Here is a 23,984-nt window from a genome sequence, read left to right on the forward strand (position 1 = left end):
AACGCGAGGCGCCAGTTGATGGTATTGCGATAAAAAATCGGGAATGTGAATACTTTGCCATTATGCCATCCTTGGTTTGGCGAAAGCCTTGGCGTAAGCGCCACACTACTTCTCACACACTTCTTGGCAGATGAGTTTCACGACAGTTTCCGCAGTGAGTACACACCATCGAGAAATTCGGTCGAGACATCGGCACTGTCTCAATGAAGTCAAAAATACCCGCTTCTCCATCACGTCACGGCACGTGACCTGTCGGAACCAACCGCGCGAGAATCCGGCTTGTAATATCCAAGTCACGTTTAACAAATCAACGTTTTGTTGGTGTTTTCGTGGTGTGGCACGTGTGGCATGTCACGAGTGCTGTATGACTCGGCAGTGGATGCTGTTGCGTGTCGTTCGTCAATAGTCACTGTCATTATAGGGTCGGAGCTTGGCAATGAGAAGAGCAGACACTAATATCAGTACACTTGTGGAATGCTCAGATCTCTCGTCTTTACCGTCGTCTCATCGCCAGCAAGTCGCGTATTTGGATGAGACACTCACTTTTGTGGACTTTTTGCCGTGCTGCATCAATCCGGGTGCTGTCTCCAACTTGCCGACGTTCGAGCCATTTAGGTGAAGCGCTCCGCAATCGCTTTTATGCACACTAGCTAGCGCTATGCGATCGTGTTGTTTCGCAACGCGCCGAGCGAAATCGAAGGGCGCATATCTGCGTTTGTAGTTGAGACCTGTGTTTAGCTATGCCATATTGTTTGTGCGTCAATATTTGTTCATAAACCAGTGCGGCCAACCAAGTAAGTACATAATATTTACTACAGTGTTATTGGTAATTCATAGCAGTTGCAAATAGAAATCAAGCGCGTGCATCAAGATGTTTGATTGATGTCCGTGCAGCTTGTTTCTACGCGTATCAACTGGTTTTTTAACTAGAGGTCGCCAAAGCAATGGAAACTTCCTTGAGCTGTCGTGAGGCCGCGGCCTTTGTTGTTTCTCAGTTGATTAATGTTAGCAATTAATTGCCGTGGGCAGCTGTACTTTCTAAGTCGAGTCAAAACAAATTAAGAGCTCGTGCGCGCGGAGCTTGCGGGCTTGCGCAGCTGCGCTACTGCCCATTCTGATGCGCAGAACAGTTAATTGAATATGCGCGCGCGCATTTCAGATTCTGTTAACATACGTGAATATATATATATATATATATATATATATATATATATATATATATATATATATATATATATATATATATATATATATATATATATATATACGAAGAGCTGCTAGTCTGCAGTTAAGTTGAAGTGCATGCAGCCGTTGAGCACATTCTGTGAAATGTACATACGCCACAGCGAAAGATTAAGCAGACTATACCGCTTAGAATGTCGAAAACATACAAGCAACGTGCCACCTGCTGCTGCAACTCATGGATGCTCTTGTTCCCATGTTTATATGCATTTCTATATGACTGTCAATGTCATTAAGCATTCAAGATATATATGACAGCATACATATATAAGGAGTTCATGCAGGTAACAATGAATACAATATTCATTGAAAAGTGTAAGAATTTGAAGACATGCATGTTATAAGTAAAACACTGAAACTGCATGAATGTGACATTCATACCTTTATATGTGCGATAATTCATACCTAACACTATCAGTGAATGGAACAACCTTCTGTCGCTCATTGCTAGTTAACATGCCAGCAAAATTTCTGGTGACCTTGCATACATATATATGTGTGCAATCATCCTTAATTCACCCTTCCCACCAGCATGCGCTTCGCCCTCTACCTCGTCCCTGCCCTATATGGCCCCTGCTATGAATAAGGGTTTCAGGGAAGCGCAGGCAGCTCACTGCAGTCCTCCCTTATCCACACAGACCGTAGCATACACAAACGCCACCATATCGGACACTGGTTCGGCGGCATATGTAATCTTCACCTCCTTGCAGACGGACCCTTCCTTTCATACATGCGGCCCATACAGTAATTCTCCCCCCATCGCTACTTTAGAGATTGTGTTTATCATTCATGCCATCATGTCCTTCTCTGGGCTTCCTGCACTTCTTCGTACACAATTTACTCCGACTCCATGGTGGCATGCTGCAGCACCAGCTAATTCCTTCTGACCTAACAACAGAACTACACCACGCCTTACATTCCTTGGCTCCATCGTCAGTCACTATACAGTGGGTCCCTGGCCATGCAGGGATCACAGGAAATGAGCTGGCTCATCAGCTAGCCCGACATTCACATCTGGGTGCCTGTGATCCCATATATGTTTCTCTCTCTCTCCTTAATTCAAGCTTTTTCATATTAATTGGAACCTCTCTGTCATACGAACACTTTCAATTCTCATTGAACTCAATCTGCACTCAACTCAATGCAGATCGAGGTTGTCACATGGCAACTTTCAAAGGCAATCAAGCCTGAGCCTGCTTGGCTCGAAGCCGCTCCCTCAATTGCTCTCGAGTTCTCAAGCACATTCGAGAGGGGGCATCGCCGCCTTTGACGTCACCCAGCGTACACAAAACTTCTCAGTGGTCATTCATTCACACCAGAAGTAAAGAAATATGGGACGTTCCTCGAACGAGGAAGTTATACGGTAACCAGAGCCTTCGTTTTACTTTACCATGCATATTAAATCATTATAGCATACACAACCCAAACATCTTTACCGCCTCAATTAAGGACTTTAAGCTATATTTTATCAATTCCGCACTGTATCTCTTTACTTTCCGTTCCTTGCCTTAAAGGTCCACTGTCCAGGGAAGGCCCTTTTAAGAAAAGGAGCCCAGTGTTTCGATCAGGTACCGGAGATAGTCTGTGCAAAATTCTACAGCGACACGCGCGCCGCAAAGCATCGAAAATACAATTCAAAGCTCCCTCATGCTCTCCTTTGAGAAGCCAGCTTCACCGCTTCCTGCGCTGGCCCGACGGGCCCCGATAATGACGTACGTACCGGGAACGACGTCCATTGGTCCGCCTCGCTGACTGACGGGAGAAGGATGGGTGTCTACCGCTCGCAGCGCGCTTTTCCCTCGCCACGGCCACACTGAATCCAGCGGCGCGCGCTCCCTCGATCGTTTTTTTTTTTTTTTTGCGCTCGCGGAGAGCCACGCCCCACCTCCCGCCAAACGCGGAGGAGGAAGGGGAATTTGTATTGCGGAGGCTAGACGACCTCGGGCAGGAGAGTGAAAAACCTTTGCGAGGGAACGGAAGGAGAGAGGCAGGATAGAATCGGGTGATTGCGGTGGCTGTAACTGCGTTATTAGTTACTCTTTTCAAAAACATTTTGCGGCCTTGCGTTCCAGGGGCGAAGTCTCACAGTCACCGGGGAAGAAAATATTTTCGACTGGAGGGTGGACAGTGGGCCTTTAAACATTATTACAAGAATATAGTCACTTCATACTGTTACATTATTGTGGGCCGTTAATTTACTGGGCTGGTTTTTAACTTGCTGTTTCATTTGTATACATATGGGCTCTTTCTGTGCTTCATAATTTTCATGTTATATATGCATATCTTCACCTTAATGTCACACGTCCTGTTGCTCTGCCATTACTGGGCCTCGGGCATCTCTCAAGCTATCGTTGTAGCTTTTCGCCCGAAGCCCATTTCCTGTATATTTTTTTTCAATTTTCAAAATGGCCGTGCAGCGCGCTTCAATCCTTCTTGGACGCCCCAATGCAGATCGAGTTCAATGAAGATCAGGAGTGTTCGTGTGACAGAGGTATAATACTGATGGGATGAGAGCTTCAGTTCAAGTAAAGTTTGAACGAATCAGAGCCCAGGGTGGCTTCATTTTGTACACTGCTTACTAGATTTGCTTATGTTTTTTCTTGTGTAATTGTGTGTTGTGCATTTGTTATTTGTACTGAATTGCATTCCTTATTTGGAGGCTGTCTTACAGATGATCGATTTTAAATAGTTCCTTCCCTATGCTTACTCCTGTTCTCTCGTTATAATATATTTTAGCATAGAGCTGTTCGGGGTAAGCAGTGCAACTAGCTCGGCAAGCTGGTAAATGCTGTGCAAGCTTACCATCAGCATTGACATTCGATAAAGAGCTGAGAGTCATAACTGCTGTTGTATTTTCTTTGTGCATTTATTTTTCTCTCTTTTTTTTTTTTTTTCATTATATGAAGCTTTGGGGGCATTTCAGTGAATAAAATCAATGGAAATGGCAACATGCTGAGGGCTAAGTAGCTACTATATAATGCGAGAACATTAGTTGTTTCTTGAATACATGGCTCCAATAAAGACAAGAACGACACAGATATAGACAGGACAGGCGTTACTGTTGGATTGGCAGTTAACAACAATGCTGCATTGGGGATGTTTCATTAGGATATGATATGCATCAGAAATTATACCAACATATGTGCTCGGTCTTGTAGAATTATACTTATTCTAAGTGTCATTTCACATGCTGCTGCCTTCACAGTGTTCACAAAAGTCGTTGACTGTCTGCCACCAAAATCAAGCTAAATAAAATTAAAAGCTTCGACAAGCCACTTCTTTAATTCTACAGAATTTCAAGCTGGCTCTAATGAGAACTTCTTTTCAGCTTTCATGTTATGAAAGTTACTTTCTGTTGCTTGCATTCAGTGCTGTTAGGTAGAAAATTTTACTCTTTGCATCGATTCATGCTACAGGGCTGGCTGGGACATGTAACAATTAAGAAAACTCATATGCACAAGGAAGACAATCTTATTAAAACAAGGCAATGGACAGCAATATAGTTAAAAAAAGAAGAGGATGTGGCTGTAAGTTTTGAGAAGCATTCAAACTACAGATGTGACCATTCTATAGAACTTTGCAAATGAAAGGAACCTAAGATTAACTATGCATCACCATGAATTTAATAATTAAAAATTTGATGATGTCTCTCCAATACTTGGTAAAGATCATCATCAGCATCAGCCAGACTATATCCACTGCTGGGCGAAGGCCTCTCCCATATTCCTCCAATTAACCCGGTTCTGTGCTAGCTGCATCCACTTGACCCCTGCGAACTTCTTAACCTCATCTGCCTACCTAATGCCCCCTGCTATGCTTTTGTTCCCTTGGAATTCAATTTCTTACTTTAAGCGACTATCGGTTGTCTTCTCTACGCACTCCATGCCCTGCCCACGCCCATTTCTTCTTCTTGATGTCCACTAGAATGCCAACTCGAATTATTTCTCTGACCCTCCCTGCACACTTCATATATACTAATGTTACACCTACCATTTTTCGTTCTAAAGCTCTCTGTGTTGTCCTCAACTTAAGTAGAACCCTCTTCATCGGCCTCCACATTTAAGCCCCACAAGTGAATGCAGGTAAGATACAGCTGTTGTATACTTTCCTCTTGAGCGATACAGGTAAGCTGCTAGTCATAGACTGTGAATACTTGCCAAATCCACTCCATCCCAAACTTATTCTCCTATTAACATCCCTTTCATAGTTTGGATCTGCGGTTATTACCTGTCCTAAGTAGACATATCTGCCTACCACTTCCAGTGCTTCGCTGCCTATTGCGAACTGCTGTTCCTTCCCGAGGCTGTTGATATTGTGAGCCTTCCGTGGATGTTCTTTAATTTGTACATGCCATGATCTTCATCCCGCGGCACCGGCTCCGGCACGCGCCTGGGTTTTGTCACCGGATTAAAACGCTAGACAAGGCATCGCTGACCTTGCCGTCACGACCTTGCCGTCTCAACCGAGCCTTCTTTCACAAGTGGTGGAGGTCGAATTCGATCCCCTTGCTGCCTCTCGCTGGAGCTACGTTCCGGTCGCCGTTTGGCAACTACCACCATAATCATGTCCACCGAGAGCAATCCCGACCCGGCCGGACCCTCTACCTGAGCTGCACCGATGCCTCCGACTCTGCCCACACGTCAACGCGACCCACCGCTGTTCGCTGGTCGTCGTGACAAAGACGTGGATGACTGGCTTGACACATATGAACGCTACAGTGCCTATACCCGGTGGGACGATGCTTTAAAATTTCTCAACGTTTCGTTCTATCTAATTGAGGTCGCCAGAAACTGGTTCATTAATCGCGAACCCCACACCACTAACTGGACCACTTTCAAACAGCAATTCCGCCAATACTTCGCTGACCCGGCAGTTCGGACTGAGATCGTGAGAAACAAGCTCGCTTCCCGCCTTCAAGGTCCCGATGAATCATATGCGTCTTACATAGAGGCTGTTCTTGCACTTTGTCGGTGCATTAGTCCCACCATGACGGAACCTGAACGTGTGCACCACGTCTTAAAAGGGATCAATGCTATGGCATGAACGTGTGCACCACGTCTTAAAAGGGATCAATGCTATGGCATATCACACCTTAGTTGCCCAGAATCCTTCAAGTGTTGACTCAATTATTACGACCTGTCAACGCCTCGACCAGCTGCAGTCCTCTCGATTACAGCCCGGCTTCGCAACTGGTCCGACCTCTGCTGACCTTGATCTGCGGGCAATGATTCGAGCAATCATCCGCGAGGAGCTTCAAGCCCTCAATCCTTTCTGTCGACATGGCTGCGATCATTCTTCCGCACCTCCTAATGACGCCATTCTCCGCAATATGATTAAAGAAGAGTTAGCTACCATCAGCCGCCCTATGACATCCGAACCTTCTGCAATCCGCCCAGCGCCGACCTACGCGCACGTCGCTGCATCCCCCCCTTCTTTGGTTCCCCCGCCCCAACCAGCACCAACATATAACCACGTCAATGCAATGGCGATGGCTCAACCTACACAACCCAATTACGCACCTTGGCGTCCCCCCCCGACCAGTCTGCTATTACTGTGGTATTAGAGGCCATATATCCCGCTTCTGTTGTCGCCGCCTTCAGAACGAGCGCCGTGGTTACGACACCTTCGAATGCGACATGCCTTCAATCTCACATTATCAACGCCGGTCTATTCCAAGCCCACCTCGACGATCCTCCCCACCTCCAGTATCTTCCTCTGAGCCTCGTGGGAACCATGTATCCCGATGCCGGTCCACATCCCCATACCGCCGCTCAGTTTCCCCTCTCCGCCCTGCAACTGTTCTCCCTGTCCGCCATCCGAAAAACTAAGTGTTGCAGTTTCCGGAGGTCAAACTGCACTCTGCGAACTTACTAAAAGTCCTCCCGATCGCCCGTATAACGTGATTGCTGTTATCGCTGAAGGTTTACCGGTTGAAGCTTTGATTGATACAGGGGCTGCAATTTCTGTCATTCACGCTGATTTGTGCTACCGTTTGCGAAAAGTGACAACCCCATATGATGGGCCTGAACTCCGTGTAGCCAATGACGTCCCTTTGCGCCCTTCAGCGAAGTGCACCGTACGAGTTGTTATCGACGGCATCCGCCATCATGTGCAGTGTGCTGTGCTCTCACCTTGTGCGCATCTCAAGATTTTCGGATGGGATTTTTTTGTCAACCGCTTCAGCGTTAATTTCTTGTGGTGACCGTGTTATCCATATGACAGACAGCGATTTTTCATCTGACTTTTCTGAACGACATCATCCCCTCGTTGCCGCCGCTGATACTGTTTTGCCTCCTCAGTGCGAAAAACTGCTTACTGTTGTTTCTGACCACATCACTGACGGGGACGTACTCATTGCACCATCATATAGTCATCTTCCACGCGGCATCGCCTTCCCGTCAAGTCTTGTCCGGTTCCACAACGGCTCTGCGACAGTAGTGGCCACTAACACTTCACGTGAATCCCTTGTGCTCCCAAAAAGAACTTCTCTGAATTGTATGGTGGATGTTCAACCTTTTTCCCTGATGGTGCTCACCGCCCCTCCGCCTCAGCAACGTGTTTCGTCAGACGTCTCTCTTTCTGTTCTCGCAAAGACTATTAACCCTAAACTCCCGCCGAACCAACGCCAAGAACTGCTGACATTGCTTCGACACCACCAAGCCATTTTTGGTGCCACTTCCACACCTCTGGGACGGACTAGTGTTGCGCACCATCGCATCATTACTGAAGGTAACTCTATCATTCGCCGACGGCCTTATCGGGTTTCCCTCTCTGAACGAAAAGTAATTGAAGAAAATGTAAATGACATGCTCCATCGCAATATAATTCGTCCTTCAACAAGCCAATGGTCCTCCCCAGTAGTGCTAGTTAAAAAAAAGGACGGCTCGGTACGCTTTTGTGTTGATTACCGCGCACTCAACAAAATTACCCGCAAAGATGTATATCCGATCCTGCGAATTGATGACGCCCTTGACTCCCTCCAAGGCTCCGAATATTTCTCGACCTTGGACCTTCGCTCAGGTTATTGGCAAATACCTATGCACGAGGATGACAAAGAAAAAACCGCTTTCGCAACACCCGATGGCCTTTACGAATTTAATGTTATGCCTTTCGGACTTCGTAACGCACCAGCGACATTTGAAAGAATGATCGACATTGTACTTCATGGCCTAAAATGGAGAACCTGTTTGTGTTACTTGGACGACATTGTTATCTTTTCGGCAACCTTTAATGACCATCTCACGCGCCTGAATGAAGTCCTCACCTATCTCGCTTCGGCAGGCCTTCAGCTCAACACCAAGAAGTGCCACTTTGCACAGAAGGAAATTAGAATATTGGGACATCTGGTCAGCCATGACGGCATTCGCCCAGATCCTGAAAAAATAATCGCGGTCTTGAACTTTGCTCGTCCACAACGGACTACAGATTTGCGCAGTTTCCTCGGCCTCGCGTCCTATTTCCGGCGTTTTATAAGGCATTTTGCAACTACTGCTGCACCACTTCATGAGCTACTAAAAGCACGCAGCCCTTTCGTGTGGACTGAGCAGTGCAAAACTGCTTTTAATGACCTCAAGCACGCCCTCACATCAGATCCTGTTCTTGGCCACTTCAGTGACAGCGCTCCAACTATCCTGCACACCGATGCCAGTGGTCACGGTCTTGGCGCTGTACTTCTGCAGTGGGATGCAACATCGCGTGAGAAAGTGATTGCCTTTGCCAGTCGGACTCTCACTCCAGCTGAGAAAAACTACACCATTACCGAGCAGGAGTGTCTTGCTGTCGTCTGGGCAGTCCAAAAATTTCGCCCTTACCTATACGGTCGGCACTTCACAGTTGTGACCGACTACCATGCTCTTTGCTGGTTGTCTTCACTCAAAAATTTGACAGGCCGACTTGGCCGCTGGATTCTACGCCTGCAAGAATACCATTTCGACGTCACTTATAAATCTGGTCGCCAACACCAAGACGCCGATGCTCTCTCTCGCTGTCCCCTTACGGAACCCACTTGCTGCTTTTCTTCCCAATTCATTTCCACCTCTGACCAGAGCCGACCATCTCTTTGCCTGACTTATATCACAACCGTTTGTTTTGACGACTCTGAGAACAAGCATGCTCTCCGCTCACAGCAATTAGCCGATGCCTACTGCCGTCCTATCATCGACCGCCTTATCGGCGCTTCGGGCCCTCCCAATGCTAGGCTTCGCCGACAGCTTCGCAATTTCAAGCTCGAAGATGGCATCTTACTCCGCTACGTGTATTGTCCTGATGGAACTCGCTGGATCCCAGTCGCCGCGTGTGCTTCGCCCACGTATACTGGCGGCTCTCCACGATGACGCTACTGCAGGTCACCTTGGTTTTGACAAAACCTACGACCGCGTGAGAAAACGATTCTTTTGGCCTGGCTTATCTTCCACCGTTGCCAAATACGTCGCATCCTGCCCTCTGTGCCAACGTCGCAAACGGCTGACTTCTTTGCCCGCTGGCCTTCTACAACCTCTTCCTTGTCCCACCACGCCATTCGACGTAGTCGGCATCGACTTATATGGTCCCCTACCTCTCTCCTGTGGGGGTAACCATTGGATTATAACAGCTGTCGACCACCTCACACGCTACGCTGAGACAGCACCTGTACCGACTGGTTCCGCTGAAGAAGTAGCAAATTTCTTTTTGCGATCAATTGTATTGCGTCATGGCGCTCCTCGAGTGCTCCTAAGTGACCGCGGTACAGCCTTCTTATCGAAAGTCGTTGCCGAAGTTCTTCACGCCTCATCCACCCTTCATAAGACAACCTCGAAAGTCGTTGCCGAAGTTCTTCACGCCTCATCCACCCTTCATAAGACAACCTCAAGCTACCATCCCCAGACTAACGGTCTGACTGAGCGATTTCATCGCACCTTGTCGGACATGATATCAATGTACATCACACCAGATCATCGAAATTGGGACACTATTCTACCATTCGTCACATTCGCCTATAATACAGCAGTACAGCGAACTACCGGTTACTCTCCATTTTTCCTTGTTTACGGCCGTCCTCCCACTACAATTCTCGACGCTTCCTTCTTTTCTACGCCCGACTACTCCACATCAGTACCTACCCATTTTTTATCTCGTGTGGCCAGATGCCGTCATCTTGCCCGCCTCAACACGGCAGCGTGCCAGGAAGCCCGCAAAACTCGCTATGATTCTACACATCGAGTGGTCTCTTTTCGTCCTGGTGACGAAGTACTGCTTTACACACCATTGCGCAGCCCTGGCCTTAGTGACAAATTCCACCACCGCTATGTAGGTCCCTATGAGGTCATAAGCCAAACTTCTCCAATGAACTACAAAGTGACGCCTTTTGATCCTCCAGCTGATCGACGCCACCGTGGAACTGAAATTGTTCATGTGCCTCGCCTGAAACCGTTTGTGCGCCGCGATGCATCGGTTAGGTAGGAGCGGCCAGGCTGGCCGCTTCCGACCCCCCGGGCAGATTGTGTGAGCCTTCCGTGGATGTTCTTTAATTTGTACATGCCATGATCTTCCTCTTTCATTTGTACATACCATTATCATCGTCCCGCGGCACCGGCTCCGGCACGTGCCTGGGTTTTGTCACCGGATTAAAACGCTAGACAAGGCATCGCTGACCTTGCCGTCACGACCTTGCCGTCTCAACCTAGCCTTCTTTCACAATATGATATTGACTTTCAAGCCTACCTTCCTGCTATTACTGTCTAGGCCATCAATCATTCTTTGCAGTTTATCCCCTGAGTTACTTAGCAGGGCAATGTCATCAGCGAATCGCACATTACTGAGGTATTCTCCATCTACCCTTATCCCTAACTGCTCCCATTCTAAGCCTCTCAATACTTCCTCTAAGCAAGCTGTGAATAGTACTGGGGAGATTGTGTCTCCTTGCCTAACGCCTTTCTTTATGGGGATTTTGTTACATTCTTTATGCAGGACTATGGTTGTTGTGCAGTCACTATAGATATCTTTCAGTAATTTCACATACGGCTCGTGCACACCCTAATTTCGCAATGCCTGCATGACTGCTGAGGTTTCTACTGAGTCAAATGCTTTTTCGTAATCAATGAATTCTATGTATAAGGGCTAGTTATAAGGGCTAGTTATATTCCGAGCATTTTTCTATCACCTGGTTGATGGTATGGATATAATCGATAGTAGAGTACCATTTCCGAAAACCTGCTTGACCTTTTGCTTGATTGAAGTCTATGATTGTCCTGATTCTGTTAGCGATTACCTTGGTAAATACCTTATGCGTAACAGACAGTAAGCTGATTGGTCTGTAATTTTTCAAGTCCTTAGCGCCCCCTTACTTTCTCATGAATTTGATAATGTTAGCGTTCTTCCATGATTCCAGTACCGTCGATGACACCAGGCATTGCATATACAGGGTGGCCAGTTTTCCTAGCACAATATCTCCCCCGTCCTTCAGCAAATCTTTAGTTACCTGATCCTCCCCAGTTGCTTTCCCTCTTTTCATAGTTTCTAAAGCTTTCTTAACCTTGTCCTTCGTCACTGGCGGAATGTCTGACTGCTTTTCACTACTGCCAATCTCATTATTTTCCTCACTACTTCGGCTGCAGTAGATATCAGTATAGAACTCCTCGGCTACTTTGACCATCTTGTTTAAATTAGTGGTGACATTGCCCACCGTGTCCTTTAAAGTATACATCTGATATTTGCCTCTGCTAAATTTCCTCTTGACAGCATTAAGGGTGCCCCCATTCTTTAAAGCGTGCCCAGTTTTCCCCATATTATCTATCTGTGTATCCGCATCTCCGGCTCTCAGCAAGAGCCTGCCTGCAAAACAAAGCACCAAACACAGTTCACAAAGTGTGCTGTGAGGGTAGTGTATTCTATTCCTACCTCCCGCGGAAAACTTTAAATAGGGCAGATGGGGCAGCGCTTGAACGAGCGCCTAAGAGAACATGGCAGGACGTTGCATTCTGGCACAAGGAGCAACCTGGCCATACATGTAAGAGAGTGCTAGAACTGCTCAGCGTTATTTCACAAGACTACTGTCATTGGACGCGGGAAGTTCAGGTACGAGCAGGAATTGCGTGAAGCGTTTTTAATATAAAAGAACGAACATGATTGTATGAGTGTTTCGTCTGTTATTATCATGGAAAAGAGAAAATGAGTGACATTTTTTTATCTGGTTTGCATTGACGTCCGGACTGTGATACATGCAACTGTTTGTGCACTTGCGCAAAGAATGTGGCTTTAAATATGCGGTTGAGCTGATAATAAACAGCTGTAAGTCCGGCCACAGTGTGTGTCTCCTGCTGGTCCTGCATCCTTTTTCACTGGCTTTTTTTCTTTTGAACAAGTACCAACTCACCCAGCAAATCACGCTTCTATACTTTATTATGTTGGCTACTTTACGCTCATTGATTAGCTTTGATATTTCGGTCAGTTCTATCTGGTCTGTTGGGTTGGAAGCTTTCATACTTTGGCATTTCTTAATCAAATCTTTCGTCTCCTTAGACATCTTCCTGGTATCTTCTCTAACTATCCGACCGCCTACTTCTACTACGCACTCAGTAATAATATCTCTGAAATTATTGTTCATTGCTTATAGGATAATGTCGCCATCCCTCCTCGGTTAGTGCTAAATATCTATTCTGTAGCGAGATCCTAAACTCTTCCGCCCTCCACCTCACTGCTAATTCGTTGATGGACTGCTTTCTTACTAATCTGCTGAGTTCCTTCAGATTTAGGCTAATTCGGGACCTCGCCATCCTGTGGTCACTGCATCGCACTTTCCAGATTACCTCTACATCTTGCATAATGGCGGGGGTTGAACACAGTATGAAGTCAATTTCATTTTTAGTCTCCCCTTTAGGACTTTTTCATGTCCATTTCCGATTCGTTTGCTGAAGAAGGTATTCATGATTCTTAAGTTATTGCGCTCTGCAAACTCAACTAGTAACTCCCACCTACTGCCTGGTCTCCTGCCTGCTTTTTCCCTACCTTGCATTGAAGTCGCCCATTTGTACAGTATATTGCGTTTTTACTTTTCGCATTCCCGATTCTACATCTTCGTAGAAGCTTTCAACTGCCTGGTCATCATAACTACATGTAAGTGCATAGGCCTGTACAACCTTCCGTTTATACCGCTTATTAGGCCTAATTATGATGCCTGCCACCCTTTCATTACTAATATATAGAATTCATCTATATTACCAGCTATATCCTTATTGACAAGGAAACCTACTATTAGTTCTCGTCTCTCCGGTAAACCTTGATAACACTAAACATGTCCGCCCTTTGGCCTTCTAACCTCACTAAACCCTATCATCCCATTTCATACCCTCTAGTCCCTCTAACAGCACAGATTCTTAGCACCCTTTGTTGCATTGCAGGTCTGACTGCTGCCGTGATCAGTTGCTTCACAGCCACTGGGGATTGAGGGCTGGGAGTTTGTTAGAGTATTCATAGGAGTATTCATTGGCCACAACCTTCTGTTCATAGGAGGTTATGGCCAATTACTACACCAAGGTGGCCAAATCCTGTTCTGGTGCGGGAAGTAAAGATCTGTTTTGTTTTATTTATTTTTGTCTTTCTGCATGTTTCTGCAGAAATGTACTGCAGGTACCACAAATCAGGGTTACTTTATTGTTTTTATTTGTATCAGTTCTAATCTTTGAATTTGAGGAGCAGAGTCATTGCCACAAACAAGCAATCTATCTTGTTCGTTTTTATCTGTTTATCTGCCTCAAATGATAAAACTTAATATGGAATTTTGGCCATGCAGGGTGCTGGTGCAGCGTGCCAACAACTGGCTAAAAGAGAACTGCATGTGGGAGTTGAAGACATGCGAGAGTGTCAAGTTCAAGACATCCAAGTCTACTGACACCGAACGCATGACCTACTGTGAATACGGCAAGTGGAGCACTAGCTATGTGCGTGGTCTTAGGTATGTGTACACTCCGGTTATTTCGTCCATTTATTTATGGTGAAAAATTCATTTGCCATTGTCAGTGGCATAGCCAGAAATGATTTTTTGGTGGTGTTATATGCCGTCGGTCGAAAGAAATGGATGATAAAAAAATTGGCAGTGGCTTAGCTCAGCTATGCCAAGATATAAGTAGCGTGAGGTACGTTTCCCTGACTGAACTTGTGGTCATTCATGTTTAGCAATGAGAGACAGTTTTATTTATGCCATGAGGGCACTTTGGACCACTAAAGTGCGATGAGGCGCGATTGGTCTGAAGCCCTCCACTACGGGACCTCTTTGACTCCCACCTTCCTCTTTTTCTTTACAACTGGGTTAATGTGTCCGTGGAGAATTGTGACAGATACCGCGCCTTTTCTTTCCTGTAAAACAATTTGAAACACCGCTGATGCCTGCTGCACTGACTCTGCTTCTATATGCTGTGTAGTTCAGCGTTCGAGGAAGCGCAAATGAATGGTGCCGCACGGACGCCTGGATTGAACGTTCGGCAGAGTCAACTTCATATATGCGTGAATCGCCTGGTTACGTCATAGTCAGATGTGACGTCATGATGACATCACTTTTGGTTATTAGACATGACCAGATGTGATGTCGTGATGACGTCACCATGTGATGACGTCATAGCCTGTCATTGTCATTACTCATGACTATTTAGTCATGACTAATTATTCACTAGCTAGTACTGGTTAGTGACTAGTTATTCATTAATTAGCACTGGTTAGTGACTAGTTAGCCATCAGTCATTAGTACTACACCACTGATGTAGCTCGCCAGATGTGGTGTAGGAGTGATGCGACCACGGCTCTGCCACCGCCACAATGAAAATGCGACTTTGCAGCCAATGTAGCTCTCGCTAAAAAAAAAAAAAAAAAATACCTAAGTGAGGGAGGGATGCAGCGCTCAGAAAATTTCGGACAGTATTGTGACTCCGAACCCCCTCCCCCATCTATGCCCATATGCTCCTGGTCATTGCTGTCATTGTTGTAGCTAGCCTGGCTACGTTCACTGCAGCACAGATTCTTCTCAGACTGACTTCCCATTTTTCTTGATCTGTGCAAGCTCTGCCTGCCCTCCACACAAGTTTCCCGGCCTCGTCACCCTACCTGACTTTTTGCCTTTCCCTGCTATGCTTCCTTACAAGTTCTTTCCTCTATCCTAACAAACCGTTGGTTTGCCATGATACATTACACAAAAAAGGAAAATGTAAACTGATGTATCGTGTGTCGTAGATCTGGTCTGTGGGGTTCGACAAGGATGCTAGCAGTGAGGCTGAGAGCAGAACAGTGCCCAGTGGAAGCGGAATTTTCACATGTAACATTAGGAAATGGAAAGAAACGGGGGTGGATCTGTGGGCCACTCTTGGGCAAAGTGGCTAGGGGTGGCAAGAAGAACTGATTTATTTCTCTGTGCGCCTCCCACACCTAGAAAGAAAGCAGTGTGAATTAGAGAACATATGTGAGTTGAGAATATTTTAGCTGAAATTGAAAAGGAGTCATGGGCAGGGCATGTAATGTGCAGGACTGGTAATAATTTTTTTAAAAAAAAAGGAAATGCATGCAAAAACCAGGAAAACATGATGTTTCTAATCTTACTCAGTTTCTTCATCAAGATGAGGCGATTACTGCCTAGCTTTTTTAAACATGCTTTTTAAACAAGGAACATTGTTCACACCATGGGTGTGGAAGTGGGGAGGGTTCTGAGGAATCAATTAACATTTCCTCACGTATGCTGAATGTACCATGACACTAGATGTACTAAATGGCTGAGTCAATCGATACAAAGAATTCTACCTGCTTTCCTGGGACTTTTTCCTCTTCCTACACCCATAACTTGTCATTGACACAGTGGTCAACTATAGAAGGGCTTCCAAAACCAAGCTGCAACTTGCCCACTGGATGAAAAAAACTGGTTGGTGTTTATCTCTCTCAAATCGGCATTCTTAACCATATACACCAAAGGTTCTTGCAAGTGTCGCAGTGAACACCAGTAGAATGTGAGGCCTTAGTAGAGTCAGTCTTGACTAGCTGATGTTGGTGAGTGCACAAACCAAACAAGCCAGATTTTTATTGAGATTTATGAATAAATACTGTTTTCTATGTAGACGTGTGCCCACTCCAGCCTTGTACTATCTACATTAGCTTTCATTTTTGAAAATGAAGCCAGCACTCTTTAGATGTGGAGTACAGGCTGTCTGGGGAGTTGGAACCGGCCGTGTGAGGTACACTGTGAAGTGTACAATTTTTCTTTTGTAATTACACTTGAGCAATGTATGTTGCTGGGCGAGTTGGTAGATCGTAATGGAAAACAGTGCTAGCAGACGAAGGACAAGAAAAAAGAGGACACACAACTGCACTGACTAACGACCTATATTCCGGAAACAAGTTGAACCGCGCCTTATATACAACCAGAAGAACGAGGGATTGATGCGCATGCACTCATCTCAAACAGCTAGTCGCGGCATCCGCCTAACAAAATCCATAACCAGCTTATCCATAACCAGCTTATCCATAACCAGCTTTCAGGCGCTGCCTGAAAGTGAACAGATGGATAAAAGAAGCAGGAAAAAACACACCAAAAGAAAAAGCAGAAACCACGGGGCGTATATAAAATGCGTGTAAAATATGTAGATGAAAGGCCAACAACCAACCCGGCTAAAAGAAGACAAAGAAAGAACAAACTGAGAAATTATTAAAAACTGCAGCAACGCGGCAGTGTGAAAGAATGGTCATGAGGCACCGCAGTTAAAATACTGGCGGGGAAATAGGCACTAAGGCTAGTAAAAAGTAAAAAAATGAATGAATGAAAAGCCTACAACCAACACAGCTAAAAGAAGACAAAGAAAGAACAAACTGAGAAAACATTAAAAACTGCAGCAACGCGGCAGTGTGAAAGAACGGTCATGAGGCACCGCAATTGAAATACTGGCGGGGAAATAGGCACTAAGACCAGTAAAAAGTAAAAAAAATGAATGAATGAAAAGCCAACAACCAACGCGGCTAAAAGAATGACAAAAAGTTTGACACAATGAGGATACTTAAACAAACACCATAACGACAGCTATGCGGTAAGTGAACAGAACACCGCAGATAAAACCATGACAAGGAAAAAAGGATGCTGAAATTAATGAAGGGTAAAAAACACGTCAGTGACCATCGAGAACACACAGAGAACAGGAGCAAACCCTAAGGACAAAGGCAATTAAAGACCCAAAAAATATGTTGGCAGAAACTAAGACGTACGAGAGCACAAGAGGGGAGCGTACAATGAGGCAGCAATTCATTACGGGCAAGCAAAAGAATGTGTAAGGATCAATGCAAGGCGGAGAGGAATGACAGCTCTTTTTCTAGCAGGGTAACTGACGGTGTGCTAACACATTCATCGTTTTGCTTGTTGATAGCGGCAGCTTCTATGATTTCTCGGGTTTGTCAATTTTTTTGCTTGGCCAGAATTTCTGTTTGCATGAAGTTCGGTGAGAGGCGACGGTAGGAACTGCACTCCCGACAAAGAGTAGCCAGATTGCCAGGCCTTTTGTCATTAGCATTGCCTTTGTGCTCTAGTAGCCTCTTATTTAAGCATCTGCCGATCTGGCCAATATACTTTTTCCCGCAAGGTAATATACGGCGAATAATATACGAATAAACGACGCCCGAAGAACATGCCACGAACGGATCACGATGCTTTGTAGCGCATTTTGGAATTTTCTCGCCGGAATCATTAACGTGCTTACAAAGTCTAGAGAGGCATAAGGGGGCAGAGAAGACAACTTCTACTCCTGCCTTTTTTTCCTATTCTTTTAAGATTATGTGAAATTTGGTGGATGTAGGTTATAATCGCCAGCTTTTTGTTGTGAACCCAGTCATTCCTAGGGGATTGGTTATTAACTCTTAGCATTTTTTCTGCCACTAAAGACAGTAGTAAGGCTGGGTACCCAAATTTTAGTAATATTTGTGCTATGTTGACAAAGCTCCGCCCTAGACAATGCTCACAGGATTTGCATAAAGCGTTGTGGAAGATGGCCTGGATTATATTTCTTTTTACTAATTTGGGATGTGTCGACTCAGAAGACAAGGGTGGCTTGCTGGCTCTGGCGCTAGAGTTGTGCAAGAAAATAACCGATCCCCTAGGAGTGACTGAGTTCGCAACAAAAAGCTGACTGTTATACCTTACATCCACCAAATTTCACATAATCTTAAAAGAATAGGAAAAAAGGCAGGAGTAGAGGTTGTCTTCTTCACCCCCTTACGCCTCTCTAGACTTTGTAAGCAGGTTAATGGTTCCGGCGAGAAAATTCCAGAATGCGCTACAAAGAACCAGGGTCCATCTGTGTCATGTTCTTCGGATGTCGTTTATTCAATCCCATTCATCATCATCAGCCTGATTATACCCACTGCAGGGCGAAGGCCTCTCCCATATTTCTCCACTTAACCCGGTTCTGTGCTAGCTGCATCCACGTGACCCCTGCGAACTTTTTAATCTCATCCGCCCACCTAACTTTCTGCCGCCCCCTGCTACGCTTTCCTTCCCTTGGAATCCAGTTTGTTACCCTCAGCGACCATCGGTTATCCTCTCTTCACACTACATGTCCTGCCCATGTCCATTTCTTCTTCTTAACTTCCACTAGAATGTCGGTAACTTGAGTTATTTCCCTGACCCACTCTGCACGCTTTCTATCTCTTAATGTTACCCTACCATTTTTCGTTCCATAGCCCTCTGGGTTGTCCTCAATTTAAGTAGAACTCTCTTGGTTAGCCTCCACGTTTCAGCCCCATAGGTGAGTACAGGCAGCATTACCCATTACCTTGCGGCAAAAGTATATTGACCAGACAGGTAGGTGCTTAAACAAGAGGCTACTAGAGCGCAAAGGCAATGCTAATGACGAATGTCTGGCAATCTGGCTACTCACTGTCGGGACTGCAGTCCCTGCCGTCACCTCTCACCAAGCTTCGTGTAAACAGAAATTCTGGCCAAGCACAAATATTGACAAACCCAAGAAATTATAGAAGCTGCCGCTATCAACAAGCAAAACAATGAATGTGTTAGTGCACCCTCAGTTGCCCTGCTAGAAAAAGCTGTCTTTCCTCTCCGCCTTGCATTGATCCTTACACATCCTTTTGCTTGTCCGTAATGAATTGCTGCCTCATTGTACGCTCCCCTCTTGTGCTCTCGTACGTCTTAGTTTCTGCCAACATATTTTTTGGGTCTTTAATTGCCTTTGTCCTTAGGGTTTGCTCATGTTCTCTGTGTGTTCTCGATGGTCACTGACGTATTTTTTACCCTTCATTAATTTCAGCTTCCTTTTTTCCTTGTCACGGTTTTATCTGCGGTGTTCTGTTCACTTGCCCCATAGCTGTCGCTATGGTGTTTGTTTTAGTGTCTTCATTGTGTCGAGCTTTTTATCTTTCTTTTAGCTGCGTTGGTTGTTGGCTTTTCATTCATTAATTTTTTTACCTTTGACTGGTCTTAGTGCCTATTTCTCCGCCAGTATTTTAGGCCGTGATGCAGGCATTGTGAAATCAGGGTGTAGACGAGCCGTACGTGGAAGTGCTGGAAGATATATACAATGGCTGCACAGCAATCGTAGTTCTGCATAAAGAAAGTAACAAAACGAAGGTGTTAGGCAAAGAGACACGATCTCCCCAGTACTGTTCACAGCTTGCTTAGAAGAAGTATTCAGAGACTTAGAATGGGAGCAGTTAGAGATAAGAGTAGATGGAGACTACCTCAGTAATGTGCGATTTGCTGATGACATTGCCTTGCTAACTAACTCAGGAGATGAACTGCAAAGAATAATTGGTGACCTAGACGGTGACAGTAGAAAGGTAAGCCTGAAAATCAATATGCACAAGACTATAGATAATGTTCAGCAGCCTCGGGAAGGAACAGCAGTTTACGTTAGGTAGCAAAGCACTGGAAGTAGTAGACGAATATGTCTACTTAGGACAGGTAGTAACCGCAGATCCGGACCATGAAAAGGAAATAACAAGAATAAAATTGGGATGGAGCTCATTTGGTAGGTACTTGCAGATTATGACTAGCAGCTTACCGGTATCACTAAAGAGGAAAATATATAACAAGTGCATGGAAGCTTACAAAAAGGGTTCTACTTAAGTTGAGGACAATGCAGAGAGCTATGGAATGCAAAATGGTAGGCATAATCTTAAAAGATAGGAAGTGTGCAGAGTGGGTCAGAGAAATAACTCAAGTTACTGACATTGTAGTGGAAATGAAGAAGAAGAAATGGGCATGGATAGGACATGTAATGCGAAGAGAGGATAACCGATGGTCGCTTAGTGTAACAAACTGGATCCCAAGGAAAGGAAAGCGTAGCAAGGGGCGGCAGAAAGTTGGTTGGGTGGATGAGTTTAACAAAATAGTTAAGCGGGTGAGTTGGTGATACATTATCCAAAAAAACAGCGCGAACAAACGGGGATGAAAAGAAGAAACCACAGGAACAGCACTTGTTCCTGTGGTTTCTTCTTTTCGTCCCGGTTTGTTCGCGCTGTTTTTTTGGAGGATGAGTTTAAAAAGTTCGCAGAAGTCAAGTGGATGTGGTTAGCACAGGACGATATTAATTGGATAAATATGAGAGAGGCCTTCGCCAATCATTCATAGATCCTTTTTAGTTCTGAAACTGCGCCTCCAAAAGCGGCCGCGCTTTGCGCCTAGGCACTGAAATGGCGCTGCGGTCGAAGTTTGCTCCACACCGACTACACGCCGATACGGCAGCGCGGCCGATGCTGCGGTAGCAGGCATGCACTAATTTAGTGTTTTTGCTTCTTTTTTTTTTTTCAGACAAATATCTTGTTTTTCTGTATTAGTGTCTGCAAATCCTCAGCTGTACTGCACATGTTACCCTGCAGTTCAATGTGGGCGCCGGCATTGGCCATGAATTATTAATCGATTTACAAGAACCACGCTCTGCCGGACATTTATCGAGCGCAAAAGTTTGAAAATAATCATTCAGAGGGTAGGTGGCGACTTTCAGTTATCTTTCTCAGAATGTGTAAGGACTGAGGAAACATATTATAATGCGTTTTGAGCCATAATATTTCAGCAGGCACCGGCGTAACTGGGAGAAGAGACAGTTCTCTCCGCCGCCAAATGGCCGTTTGTCATGCAACTGGGAGACAACGGTACCCTGGAGAGCCAAATTGTTGCGAACAACATGAAGCGTGTGCAACACACAGTTCTGGGAAGAGGTTATATTCCTACACTCTACAAACATGCATTCACCGAAGAAGTGATCAAAATTTAGCTACCGGCACGGTCCCTCTGGCGTCATACATTTCCTAGCATATGGCCTAATCATACATTTGTCTACATCAGGAACGGCAAAAATCTAAAACTAAGAGCCACCAAAGTTGCACTCAGTGACACAATGTAAAGCGATGTGCAAAAGATACCGAGCAAATCAGACGAGTGAAATTTAATCAACTGAATGAGAAAAAAATTTGCGCTTTATGGTTACATAGAGATCGGCAGCTGTGGATGAAAATGTGCATTGATCATAGGCTGATTTTTTTTTTCATGCAGGCATATTACTAAAAGCTGGTGGCGCAGTCCGCGGAGATGATCATTAGTTACAGAATATCTAACCTCGGACAACTGATGTCGACGTTGACCATATGGATCTGACAACCATTTCGCTAAAAGATGTAGATACGATTGTGCACGTTTTGAAAACTATCCAAGGCTCGTTGGACCTTTAACAGCGGAGGGTCTGTCTGCTACAAACAGGACAAATTTCTTTTTAACGATAAAAGGGGTGTAAAGCTTTTGAAAAGAATGGTTCAGAAAACATAATGTGCACTACATTAACCCATGAAAAAAGTGCGCTTCGCAGCCGTAATTTGAAGAGGCTGGCTAATTCGTGCCGTTTTAGCCAGCAGAGAAAACAGAAACAAATTAAACAACTTGGGAAAGGGGCGAAGAAAGCGCCAAAGGCTATTATGAAAATATACAAGACCTGTCAGGTTAAAATATATCTCAATAACAGGAGGTGTGTCATTCCTTTATTAGGCAGTCCTTTAATCGCCTCAAGCCTCGGGTTCAGATGGCATCAACTGTCAGAGGCTTCACATGTGCGCCTCACAAAAATTTTTCCTGGTGGCGTGTCTGCTATTGCTCAAAACCATAATGATTATGAAAACATTAATTTTAGGGGTGTGCGAATAGTACTTTTTCCAAACCGAATCGAATACAAATAGTGCACTCTTGCTATCGAATCGAATACGAATAATGTAGCTAAAAAGCGAATCGAATACTAATCGAATAGTGAAAGCAGCGAATCGAATACGAATCGAATAGTAGAGCGCTATAGAGCGCTCTACTATTCGTTATAGCGCTGTTATAGCGCTGCGGTAGAGCGCTATAACTCGTGGAGTAATAGATCTGACGGGAAAACGCTGATCTCCTCTAGGGGGCGCAACTATTAATCTCTACGCACATTGTCAGTTGCTGGTTGTTTTTATCTACAACAATTACGTTTGAACGAGTTTATTTAGTGAACTAGATTGCATGATACAATATATCAGAGATTACGAATGGCTGAGCGACGCTTTCGTCCGACTTGCGTCCGAGTAACCCGAGGCCATAGAGTTGCGCTTCCCCTGCTGTTGGCTCTTCGAACTAGTTATCACCGAGCGCGTGATCTCCTCATCTTCCTCTTCTTTTCAGTGACTTTCGTTGCTTTCATTCTTTCTCAATTAGCTCGCGTGCTCCCCTCTAGCTGGCGCTAGGCGATTACAACTGGCGCTAGGCGACCTGAGATATATAGTGGAGAGTTGTATGAGCATGAGCTGACAACATTCATGCAACTCTCATGTGATGCGCCACTCACATAATAAACTTAACCTCAACTATTGATGATGAAAGTGAATGAAATTTTTAGAGAATAAACATGTAGCGTTACTTCTCGGCAGATTAGAGACGTGTGAACTATGACACGACTACGAGAAGTTGCCTCCGCGATTCGTGATATGTCCAATCTTTAAGAATGTTTCCATGCGAATGGACCGTGTTGCGGCCACGCTGAAGCATGTAGGCTCCCTAAACGGTGATCTCTGCTTCTCGCGTAGGTTTATTGCGGCAGCAAGCTGTGCCTGCTCGGAGCTGACGCTGCCTTCGCGAGAATGGTCGGAGGTAATTGAGACGTTAATTCGTGCCAGTTATTCGAAAAGTATTCGAAAATTATTCGAAAATTTGCGAAGATATTCGAACAGTTTCGAATAATTCTCAATTTCCACTATTTGATTCGTTTAACGAATCGAATATTATGATATTCGATTCGATATTCGAAAATTTCGAATATTCGCACACCCCTAGTTAATTTGTACGGAACGCGATGAAAAAGGAGTGAGCACAGCGAGCACGCACTCGCTTCCAAGGCAACCTACCTAGATCACGTCGGAAAATCTAAAAATAAGGGTGACACTGATGCTTCGCTATAGCGTTTTGCACATACAGACAATGCTTGTCATGTTTCATTTTTTTATTTTTACAATTTTTACTCACCGATACTTAGCATCTGCTAACATTCTCCTTCCATTCTGAGCAGTACATCTCTTAATGCATTTTCATTTTTTAACTATTTCAATTATTTAATTGATGAATTGCACACTCTAAAATTTACTCAATTAGCATCATAGAGCATTGGCTTCCATTCTGAGATCCTGACACCATTTAACCCCCTTTTTTCATATTTTTTTATTCCTCGTTCAGCTAGCTTCAGTGATTTCGTTAACTCGCTATCATCTGTCACAAACCAATCGGTCAT

The 23,984-nt window shown here is 45.0% G+C and overlaps 1 protein-coding gene across 4 annotated transcripts in view; it reads left to right on the forward strand.

Moving 5' to 3' along the window:
• The first annotated feature begins 267 nt into the window (after positions 1-267).
• Positions 268-23,984, forward strand: part of LOC146180269 (uncharacterized) — a 73,025-nt gene continuing 49,308 nt past the window's right edge. The window contains exons 1-2 of one of the 4 annotated variants that reach the window (XM_084579482.1): positions 268-615; positions 14,009-14,170. In XM_084579482.1, coding sequence (XP_084435608.1) covers positions 437-615; positions 14,009-14,170 — 341 coding nt within the window. In that variant the 5' untranslated portion in view covers positions 268-436. The other 3 variants (XM_084579484.1, XM_084579481.1, XM_084579483.1) reach the window with 3 other exon arrangements.

Source organism: Amblyomma maculatum, chromosome 9 (assembly GCF_055883805.1).
Source record: "Amblyomma maculatum isolate TAMU_Amacu chromosome 9, ASM5588380v1, whole genome shotgun sequence".
NCBI classification, from domain to species: domain Eukaryota; kingdom Metazoa; phylum Arthropoda; class Arachnida; order Ixodida; family Ixodidae; genus Amblyomma; species Amblyomma maculatum.